This window comes from Myotis yumanensis, unplaced genomic scaffold (genome assembly GCF_028538775.1).
Source record: "Myotis yumanensis isolate MYYU_CA2020_CCGP unplaced genomic scaffold, mMyoYum1.0.hap1 SCAF_6, whole genome shotgun sequence".
Taxonomy (NCBI): Eukaryota; Metazoa; Chordata; class Mammalia; order Chiroptera; family Vespertilionidae; genus Myotis; species Myotis yumanensis.
In genome coordinates, this window is record NW_027223757.1 from 17,031,275 (window position 1) to 17,043,044 (window position 11,770).

The 11,770-nt window shown below is 38.5% G+C and overlaps 1 protein-coding gene across 1 annotated transcript; it reads left to right on the plus strand.

Annotated features, from left to right (window-relative positions):
- Window positions 1–1,841: 1,841 nt before the first annotated feature.
- Window positions 1,842–6,835, plus strand: CENPW (centromere protein W). Its single transcript, XM_070419226.1, has 3 exons — window positions 1,842–2,085; window positions 5,149–5,262; window positions 6,684–6,835. Exons 1-3 carry the CDS (start codon window positions 1,960–1,962, stop codon window positions 6,708–6,710), a joined length of 267 nt encoding a protein of 88 aa, XP_070275327.1. The 5' UTR covers window positions 1,842–1,959; the 3' UTR covers window positions 6,711–6,835.
- Window positions 6,836–11,770: the final 4,935 nt, after the last annotated feature.

The window sequence follows — 11,770 nt, forward strand, 5'->3', positions numbered from 1 at the left end:
CCAGACCTATCTGTTAGGCAACATCAGTGCACAGACACAGCATAAGGTGGATTGATATTTCAGTGTAAGTGGGGCTGGGTTTTGTAAGGTGAGTATGAGAAAAAAGAGAAGGGCTAGAGAGCTGAGAATAAATGCAAGGGAATATTAGAATGGTGCATAATAGACTGCGGTGGGGGGGGGGGGTGTAAAGAGTAGAGTAGGGTTAGAATGTGGTAGAGATTGAAAGAGAGAGAACAGTGATCCCAATGGCATCTACAAGTTATTGCAATTTGGATACTGGAGAGAGTTCAAAAGATTGGAGATAAGGCTGAAGAGTGAGATGATTGGATTGAGAATATGGAAGGGTATGGTGTTTGGTAATGGCAAGGTTTAGTGTATGACTGCAGGTGTAAGTGGCAAGTGGCTCACGGGATGAAAGATAAGATCACGGAGGAGGTGTTGGAAATGGAAGACCAGAAATAAAGATCATCTCTGTGATTATTGAAATCAGAATAATTACTATAGGCACAGTATTAGAGGTGCAATGAAAATCGCAATGATCTCAGACTGGTCCTGAGACTAGCAATACCAACAAGGTCTGAGTACTGATTAGAAATGCAAATTCTCAAGTTTCATTGAGACTTCTTGAATGAGAATCCCAGGGGTGGTTGCTTCATTTGATGGATCTTGAAGTTTGAGAACTACCTAGGCAATCCTATATAATAAAAGGCTAATATGCAAATCGACCAAGAAGCGGAAGGACCGATCACTATGACATGCACTGACCACCAGCAGGCAGATGCTCAACGCAGGAGCTGCCCCTGGTGGTTAGTGCACTCCCACAGGGGGAACGCCGCTCAGCCAGAAGCCCTGAGCCGGGCTCACTGCTGCCAAGTGCAGCGGTGGTGGCAGGAGCCTCTCCCATGGGGAGTGGGCCTAAGCCGTCAGTTGGACATCCACCGAGGGCTCCTGGACTGCGAGAGGGCACAGGCCAGGCTGAGGATCTCCCCCCCGCTGAGTGCACGAATTTCGTGCACCAAGCCTCTAGTATAGCGGTTCTCAACCTGTGGGTCGAGACCCCTTTGGGGGTTGAACGACCCTTTCACAGGGGTCACCTAAGACCATCGGAAAACACATACATAATTACATATTATTTTTGTGATTAATCACTATGCTTTAATTATGTTCAACTTGTAACAATGAAATTGGGGGTCATCACAGCATGAGGAACTGTATTAAAGGGTCGCGGCATTAGGAAGGTTGAGAACCACTGCTCTAGTAGCTTAGATAATAGAGACGTTAATTGCTTGAAGAAGTAGCAAAGTTTTCAAAGAAAACTGAAGTCATTGCAAGGTTACAGGGAAGGACCTTAAAATGAAAGGGAGCCGCATTTATAAAGAAAAGACAGACTCATGAAAAGACTTCAGGAAAGAATCGAATGGAATTCTGTGAAAGTGTAAAGTGTTAGCTGTTAATATCCGAAAGTCATGCCTTGCTAGGAAGACATTGGTTCTTTGGGAATCCTGACACAACATCACAAACGTCTTTCAATACATCTACTTTTTAAGTCCATTGCTGTTGGGCTCAGTACAGAGTGGGAGCTTGGAGATAAGGTGTGGCTGCCCTGGCTTACCCACATTTCCCACAGTTTTCCGACGTCTCTATGAAACCTGGGAGAAATCGTTCCTCAGAATCCGTGTATCACATTGGCCTGGCCCTTTAAGGACAGCACCCGGGCGCCCGCGGGTGTTTTCCATCAACTTCAGGCGTCCCGGGGGCGGGGCTCGCGCGGGATGACGTCACTGCCGAGCGCCGGGCGCGCTCCTGCGGCGGCGGATTCAAACGCTTGGGCGGCGGAGACCTCGGGCTGGAGGCAGCTGCAGGTCGGCGCGCTTGCGTTCGCTCTGCCCGCGGACGGCTGCTCCGGTGCGGCGCCCGGAGGACCTCGCAGGCCGCGGCGGCCGGTGCCCGAGGCGGAGCATGGCGGTCGCGGCCACCATCTCTCAGAGGAAGCGGATCAAGCGCAAGGCTCCCCGCGGCTTTCTTAGGCGCGTCTTCAAGCGACAGAAGCCTCACCTTCGTCTGGAGGCCACTTGCGACTTACTGGTGAGTTCCCTGCCTTGGGGCTTGGAGCGGGGCCGGGGCTGGGGCCGGGCGGGGGGAGGAGGGGAAGGAGCCCCCAGCCTCCATTCGCGCCCCCGGACCAGCCCCTCTTCCAGGCCTGTGTGTGGGGCGCGTCCCGCCCGGACCTGTCGGGCTCGCCCCGGCCCCGCACGGACGTTCAGATTCCCGGCGCTTGGAGTCCACGGAAATGTAGATATCGGTGCTTTTTATTTTTATTTTTATTTGGTTAGTCTAGGAGGCTATTAGCCGCCTCAACGTAAGGAGGAAACTAGCGGTAAGTTCTGCTTATCGCTTTTAACTGTCGCTGTTCAGGAGCGCAGTAGGGAACGGAGTGGAGTGCACTTGCCCCGGGAAGAAGGAGACGGCCGCTTATAGGGGGACTTTGGAATTCAGGCCGGGCCGTTTTTATTTTGCTGTTGTAAAGGCGTCACTGACTTGCTAACCAGATAGATTGCTGATTTTCTCTACCGGAGCTTGCTTACTCCAGAGCCCCGATCCAGACACGAGTTTGTAAGCAGCTTGCTCTCGGCTGTGAGTCCCTTTTCCGACCGAGACAGACAAGCACGCCTGTCAGTGCGCTTTTCAGGCCAAACCACCGTCTGGCCCATGGTACCTGCAGCATCTCCGAGCTGGCGAACAGCCGCGGCCGAGCCGCCGTGAAGGACGTGCAGAGTTTGCACGCTGAGCGCCTGGCACCTGCACCCCCGGCAGAGTGAACACGGCTTCCCCAGGTCTCAACCACGGGGATGCCTGTGGTGGGTGCCAAGAGCTCTTTGGGTAAAGGAGGCATTCATTGTAGGCGGGCACCTCGTTTTCAGGAGATCAAGGTCAAGAATTTGTGCCCAACAAGGACATTATAGAATCGTCGTCATTTTTCCTTTTTTTGGTCTCTGAAGTCAAAACAAACTTTTTGTTGTTGTTTTGTTTCTGGCTTGAAAAAGTAGCCCATCTGATATCTCCTACCCTCCTTTTTTGGTTCCTGTCTTAGATCCCATAAGAAAAGACAATGTATATTGTTCTGTTTTGTAACCTTCTCTCCCCCAACCCCCACCTCTACCCCTCCCAGTGGTGATGTTAAAGGTGGCACAAGTGCCTTGGATTAAAGTGAAATTGATTTACAAGCCATTTTTAAAAAAATATATTTTATTGATTTTTTATAGAGAGGAAGGGAGAGGGATAGAGAGAAACATGATGAGAGAGAAACATCGATCAGCTGCCTCCTGCACGTCCCCTTCAGTCCGCAGGCTGACGCCCTATCCACCGAGCCAAACCGCTTAGGGCTACAAGCCATTTTTAGGTAATTTTTTTCTGGAGTTTTCATTGGTCCTGGGGTCCCAAGTGGATGGGGAAGAAATGTACCTGCTCAAGGATATCTAGGAGACTGTTGAATAGATTGGCAAAAATTTCTCAAGTAACCAGCTTCCTCTTACATTCATACCGGTCTGCCCCAAAGTGACTCATGGACAACAGGTGGGATCCAGGTGGCTCGGGCAAGACGGTGGGCTGAAATTCCAAGCATTTTCAGTGGTAGGGGAAGGAATTGCTTTAGGCCACTATCTATTCCTGGGTCACATGCTTTTCTTCGGCTTTTATTTGTTCTCCTCACTCTCTGTGTATGCCATGCATCTCCCTGGTCTCTTTGCTTAGGGTTTCCTGCTTGCCATTGACACTTCATAATCTTACCCAGCAGATGTCCCACATCTTCCATAAACCTTTCTACAGTGAAGGCAGTCTGCTCTGACCTATTTTTTTCTGAATTTTGATAGCAGAGAAAGGTGTACATCATACAGTGTAGCTATTGGTAATTTGACACTGTTCACTAAGAATTTCATATGTCAGTGTTGTCTCCGACTGTGGTGTGCAGCTTCTTCCGGGGAAGGAACTATACTATACCGATCTCTTTTTGTGTCTCCCGTTATCTTTAACACAAAACTAATCCACCTTTATGTTGTGTTTTGTATATGATATTTCTTCTGCCTGAAGATGTCCTCACTCCACTCAGCAAACTCCAATTCTTTCAAAACCCAGTTCAAATACCACTTCTTCAGTGAAACCTTTCTTAATCTTCCTAGAAAGGATTAACCTTATTTTACTCCATCATCTACAGTCACACATGCCTTTAATTTCTTTATAGGTTTGGTCCTGCCATTGGCCTGGGAAGTTTGGGACTATTATATTCCTAATGTTTAACCTAACACCTTGCATATTCTGAGTGTACAGTTAATATGGGACTGCATGGAAAAGAGACTTATTTTTGACAGTCTACCCTTTTGTAGACTCTTGCTTTATATTTTTATTTTGCAATCTAGATTCACAAGAAGTGGCAAAATAGTAGAGACTACTGATGTATCTTTTACCTAGCTTGCCACAATGCTAACAACTTACTTAACTACAGTCCTTTGTGGAGTTTTTAATTTTGTTCTGTCTGCTTATATTATCTATTTTAAATAATTTCTTAAAAGGTGACTTAAAGGTTATTAATAGTAGATATGATTACTTTGATATTGTTAGATAATAAGTAATGACCTTTGTACATATACTTTTCAACTCAGTAAATCTTCAGAATTTCAATTATTACCTTTTTTTTTTGAATAGGTCTTTCAGATATCTGGTTAAAAAAAAATCTTTAGACCTTGGATTATATATTGAAAGATGATTAGCCTTAAATATGTTGTTTTGATTTTAAATTTTGGAAAAATTTTAAAAACATAAGTTTATTTGGGATCAGAAGCAGGAATATTTGTTACTTAATAAAGTTCTACATAAATTTTGATCTAAGGATGCTTTACAATAATGTTATTGTCTATAGCCTTTGGTTAGCCTTACATGGCCTTGTTTCATGTAGTATTTCAATAACTAAGTCTTATTTGTATGGAATCTAAGATGAACCTTAGATTACATATTAAACTAGATCCTGTTACTTTAAATAAAAAAAAACAATTGATTTAAATCACAATACTAAATTAGCACAACATTAAATTTTGTTATCTTTATATTTCAGAACATCAATATTTTAAAAATACTTTTGAATTTCCTCTTTTAAAGGTGCATCTGAACTGTTTACTGTTTATTCGTCGACTGGCAGAAGAGGCCAGGACAGATGCTTGTAAGACTAAGTGTGGAATCATTAAAGACCAGCATGTACTAGCTGCAGCAAAGGTAAGGCCTAATTTTTTAAAAAATATATTTTTATTGATTTTAGAGAGGAAGGAAGAGGGAGAGAGAGATAGAAACATCAATGATGAGAGAGAATCATGGATCGGCTGTTTCCTGCACACCCCACACTGGGGATCAAGTCCGCAGCCCGGGCATGTGCCCTGACCAGGAATGGAACTGTGACCTTCTGGTTCGTAAGTCCACACTCAACCACTGAGCCACACTGGCCAGGCATGAGTTTCTTTTCTTGAGCAAGAATTGACTTTAAAAGTACCACTTGGTTCATCACTTCTGCCTGATTTAGATTTTTTTATTCAGCTTTGTCTACTCAGTTGACAGTATAGAGAGTTCCATGTACTTTTTGTTCATCTTTACACAATGCTAACATCTTTATATAACCATAGTTATGTAAAGTTTTAAAAGGTTATGGAAAACATAGTAGTAAAGAAACTTGTTGAACTCTGTTTAATTTAGCATTTTATAAAATTGAATACATAATATACTCAGCATTTTGAAAATTCATTTGAGTACATAGTACTTCCTTTTGTCGTATCCATGCTAACATAAAACAGAGAAGTACTAACTTAGGGTAAAAACCTATTTGGTGGCATAGAGCAAGCCTAGAAATGTGCATGCCCTGCCATTTTTTTTTAGAGGTTTCAAATTTTCTTACAATTATAAACATTCTAACAAGATTCTAGACTATTAAAGTCAGTTTTTCTGTAGGTAAATCAGGGTTTAAGAGCTTGAAGAATGTATGTATGTATTTTAAATTTAGGGTTTATTTTTATTAACAAATGATAGGTATGCTTAACCTAAAAGTAGGTAAATTCTTTAAAAAAAATTTTGGATATATTCTGGTCTAATGCTTCCTGTCTTTTAAGACTAAAGATCCGTTGTTTTATTTCTGTCATGGACTATATGTTTTGAAAATTGTCTACCTAATAAGCTTTACAGCATTAGATGACTAGTCTTGGTCTTTAACTTGCTATAATTCCAGAACAAATGTAAGAAATATGGTGTTGCAATGGGTTTGTATTGCTTTATAGTTGTTAAATGCCCAATTTATAAATAGGATTTTAGAATTTTAGAACATTCTGTAACTCCCAGGATTACTAAATTGTCTACAGATGTTAGAAACCATTAATATGGACACTTTTGGCTTACAATTGAAGAAATTAACATCTAGAAGTGACTATAAAACCAGATTTTGAGAATCTAGGCACGTTTTACATTATTTGAGAGAAATAGAAGTCTCAGACCATTTATAAGGCAAAAGGATTCCCTAATCATCTTCTGTATTGGGTTTTATAAATTCAGTCTTACATATTATAAACATAGGAATATTTAACTTTTTGTTGAGGAATTATGTTTTATTTGCTATAGCTATAATATGAATCTTCATATTTTTTTCTCCTTCACAGGTAATGCTAAAGAAGAGCAGAGGGTAGAAGTCAAAGAACACATTTTTGAAATTTATATGATGAATTTTTTTATTTTAGTTGGTAACAGATTGTGAAAGCACTTTTTACATATTAGTTAATATTGTGTATTAAAATATTGGCTGCTTGAGGGATATGTGCATTTGTGTATTCATTTACTAGCATTGAAACAACTCAAACAATATCTAACTTTATTTTTTAGTAATTATGTTTCATTCACTTTAAATGGACTCAAGTTCATTTTACTTTTGCTTGATTGGTATTGCAAATGTTTTGCATATTAAAAATGAAATCTTACTATATGAACTGGCCTGAAGAGATGTATTTCTTGAAATTAAGCTTATAAGTATTTACCTTTACATACAATTAACTATGGAATTAATTTAATCTTTGAAAAAGTACAATATACAATCAAATCTACGTCCATTTAAATAATTTAAACTCTTTTTTTAAAAAATTCTTTATTGTTTAAAGTATTACATATGTCTCCTTTTCCCCCATTGACCTCTCCCTGGCCACTCCCACCCCCCAGCACATGCCCTCACCCCCTACTGTCTGTGTCCAATGGTCATGCTCCTGTGCATGCATACAAGTCCTTTGGTTTGGTTGATCTCTTACCCCACCCCCACTCCCACCCTCCCCTATCTTCCCTCTGAGATTTGATGGTCTGTTCGATGCTTCTATGTCTCTGGATCTATTTTTGTTCATCCACTTATGTTCATTATATTCCACATATGAGTAAGATCATGTGATATTTATTTTTTTCCGACTGGCTTATTTTGCTTAGCATAATGCTCTCCAGGTCCATCCATACTGTTGCAAATGGTAAGAGTTCTTTCTTTTTTACAGTAGTGTAGTATTTCATTGTGTGGATGTACCACACCTATCTGCTGATGGGCACTTAGGCTGTTCCCAAATCTTAGCTATTGTAAATTGTGCTGCTATGAACATAGGGGTGCATATATCCTTTCTGATTGGTGTTTCTGGTTTCTTGGGATATATTCCTAGAAGTGGGATTACTGGGTTAAATAGGAGTTCCATTTTTAATTTTTTGAGGAAACTCCATACTTTTTTCCACAGTGTTTGCACCAGTCTGCATTCCCACCAGCAGTGTACAAGGGTTTATTTTTTCTTCACATCCTTGCCAGCACTTGTCGTTTGCTGATGATAGCCATTCTGGCAGGTGTGAGGTGGTACTTCATTTTTGTTTTGGTTTGCATTTCTTGGATGATTAGTGACTTTGACCATGTTTTCATATATCTCTTGGCTTTCTGTATGTCTGCTTTTGGAAAGTGTCTATTTAGGTCCTTTGCCCATTTTTTGATTGGATTGTTTATCTTTCTTTTGTTAAGTTGTATGAGTTCCCTGTAAATTTTGGAGATTAAACCCTTATTGGATGTAACATTGGCTAATACGTTCTCCCATGCAGTGGGCTCTCTTGTTTTGTTGATGTGTTTCTTTTGTGGTTGCAGAAGCTTTTTATTTTGATGTAGTCCCATTTGTTCATTTTCTCCTTAGTTTCCATTGGCCCTAACAGTGGTCGGCAAACTCATTAGTCAACAGAGCCAAATATCAACAGTACAACGATTGAAATTTCTTTTGAGAACCAAATTTTTTAAACTTAAACTATATAGGTAGATACATTGTTATTAACTTAATTAGGGTACTCCTAAGGCTTAGGAGAGCCACACTCAAGGGGCCAAAAAGCCGCATGTGGCTCGTGAGCCACAGTATGCCGACCACGGGTAGGAGATGTGTCAGTAAAGATATTGCTACGAGATATGTCTGATATTTTGCTGCCTATGGATTCTTCTAAGATTTTTATGGTTTCCCATCTTACGTTTAAGTCTTTTATCCATTTTGAGTTTATGTTTATGTATGGTGTAAATTGGTGGTCTAGTTTCATTTTTTTGCATATATCTGTCCAATTTTCCAACACCATTTAGTGACGAGACTGTCTTGACTTTATTGTATGCTCTTGCCTCCTTTGTCAAATGTTAATTGAGTATAATGGCTTGGTTGGTATTGCAAACGTTTTGCATAATAAAAATGAAATCTTAGTATATGAAGTAGCCTGAAGAGATGTATTTCTTGAAATTAAGCTTATAAGTATTTACCTTTACATACAATTAACTATGGAATCAATTTGTTCTTTGAAAAAGTACAATGTGCAATCAAATCTAGGTTCATTTAAATAATTTTAACCCTTTAATGCCTTTGTGAACTGCATTACTTACTGAGTTGTACTCTATGGTATTTATATACCACAGTTTTTGTACAACTATTCACCCACTGAGGGCCATTTGGCTACTTCCAGTTTTTTACTATTACAAATAAAGCTGCTATAAACAATCATTTATGAGTTTTTATACAGATACAAATTTTCATTTCTCTGGGATAAATGCCCAGGAGTGTGATTATGGGTCATATGGTAAGTATATGTTTAGTTTAAAAAAAAAGAAATAGGCAAACTATTTTCCAGAGTGGCTGTATCATTTTATATTCCCATCAGCTGTTATGAAAGATCTACTTTCTTCACATTCTCATGAATATTTGGTATTATTTTTTATCTTAGCTATTCTCATTGGAGTGTGTCTCTTTAAGCTTTTAAATTTGCATTTCCTTAATGGCTAATGGTGTTGCACATATTTTCATATGTTTATTTGTCATCCACTTTGCCTCTTTGGTGAAATATTTCTTTTTGGGGGGTACATTTCCTGTTTGGGTATTTTTAATTGTTTTTTTTTTTGTTTGTTTGTTTTTTATAGCAAAGGTGGAGATTTATTGAAGAACAAGTACAGACTCCCACGTGGGGAGGGGGAAAGAGTCCCCCGGGTCTTTTGTTTTTTTAATGTTGAATTTTGAGAGTTCTTTTTTCTAGGTATGGGCCTCTGTCATTTAATGTGGTTTGAAAATATTCTACTGTGTAGCTTTTCTTATATTTTTAATGGGTCTTTTGAAGATCAACAGTTTTTAATTTTGATGAAGTCTAATTTATTGTTTTTTTTTTTTTTCATGTATTGGTGTCATGTTTAAGAACTCTTCACCAAATCCTAGGTCCTGAAGATTTTTTTCCTATATTATTTTTTTACAGGTTTTATAGTTTGTTTTACATTTAAATATCTGATCTATTTTGAGTTAATTTTTGTATAAGGTGTGAGGTTTAGGACAAGGTTCATTTTTATATTTGTAGATATCCAATTGTTAAAGCACCAAGTTTTGAAAGGGCTATCTTTTCTTCATTGAATTTGTTTTTCACTTTTATCACAAATTCATTGGTCATATTTATATGGGCTATTCTTGGGTTCTGTATTCCACTGTGTTTTTTTTCAATCCTCCACCAATAACATATGGACTTTATTAAAATAGCTATATAATTAGCCTTGAAATTAGTAGAATGATTCCTCGTACTTGATTCTATCTCAGAATTGTTTTGGCTTTTCTAGTTCCTTTGCCTTTCCATAGAAATTTTAGAATAATCTTGTTTGTATCTATAAAAGAATCTTGCTGGAATTTTCATTGGTATGCATTAAATCTGCATATCAAGTAGGGGAGAATTGGCATCTTAACTGTATCAAAACTTCTAGTCCATGTATGTGGAGTATCTTTATTTATATCTTTGATTTGTAGTTTTTATTTTTTTCATTTTCTTTCTGTTTAGAGAACTTCCTTTTGTCATTGTTTTAGTGTAGGTCTGCTGGTGACAAATTTTCTTAGTGGCCTTTATTTGAGAATGTCTTGATTTCCCCATAATTCTTGAAGCATATTTTTGCTGGATATAAAATTTGGGGTTGAGAGTGTTGTTGTTTTTTAACACTTGAAAATTTTTTAACCCTATTTCTTTTTTCTTTCCTTCTGGGTCTCTGATGACACAGATGTAAGATGTTATTTTATAGTTCCACAGAGTTTTGCTTGTTTTATTTTTAGTCTATTGTTCTTTAGATTGGCTGATTTCTGTGTTTCATCTTATAGTTAACAGATTATTTTCTCTGTGTTTCCCCTTCTGCTGTGACCCATTGAGTGGTTTTATTTAATTTTTAGTTATGTATTTTTTAGTTTTCAGAGTTCCTTTGAATGTCTTCTTTATATCTTTGCTGAGACTTTCAATTAATTAATTAATTAATTAATTTCAAATGTGTTTGTAATGACTCATGCATTTTTATGATGGCTGTTTTGAAATCCTTGTCTCATGATTCTAACATTGTGCCATCTTGGTGTCAGCATTCATTTTTTATTATTCAGTTTGAGATCTTGAGTCTTGATTATGAGTGACTTTTTTATAGCACTTTAAAAATGTTATTCCACATCTTCAGGCTTCCATTTTTGAGAAGTTTGTAAGTCTTAAAGCAATATGTCCCCCCCCCCACTCTTCCCCCCACCCCCTACTATTAGTTAAAGCTTTCCAGTAAAACCTTTTTGGTTTTCAGCAATCTTATTATGTTTAATTCCCTTAGGCTTTGTTTTGTTTTGTTCATTTGTTTTCTTTTTAAAAAAAAATCTCTTTTATTGGAAGTATTACATATGTCCCCCTTTTTTCCCATTGACCCCTTCTAGCCCTCCCCCACCCTAGGTCTTCACCATCCTATTGTCTGTGTTCATGGGTTAGGCATATATGCATACAAGTTTGTTGGTTGAGCTCTTTCCACCCAACCACCCACTCCTGCCTTCCCTCTGTAGTCCTTTTTTTGAAATGGTGAGATGGTGTCTTTCACCAGTTTTTGTGTGACCAGATTATACATTTTTAGAAATTTGCATGATTTGGAATTAAACTACAACTAGGCTATCACAGAGTAAAGAAAAATAATGTTACCTGTGTGTAAAAATATATGTGTTTATAATGAAAATAGGCTATTCTAAAGCTACTGTTTAGGGATTTCAGTAACTAGTAAAGTAAGAAAAATGTCTATTTTTGTTTTCCTTAGCTCTGATCCACAAAGCATTAAATAAAAATGAGCATTTTTATGTTTTTGGCTGTATGAGTTTTCCCCCCATATTTTGTGGGTGATGAAATTTCTTAATAGTGAAGTCCAGATTTCTGATTAAGCAATTTGTTCTTAGTGGGCTTTTAA

Bases quoted from the DNA above. Each gene is read 5' to 3' on its own strand.
- CENPW (XM_070419226.1), top strand. From the start codon at position 1,960: ATGGCGGTCGCGGCCACCATCTCTCAGAGGAAGCGGATCAAGCGCAAG. The intron at 2,086-5,148 runs GTGAGTTCCCTG...CCTCTTTTAAAG, and splicing joins AGGCCACTTGCGACTTACTG to GTGCATCTGAACTGTTTACT. The intron at 5,263-6,683 runs GTAAGGCCTAAT...TCTCCTTCACAG, and splicing joins ATGTACTAGCTGCAGCAAAG to GTAATGCTAAAGAAGAGCAG.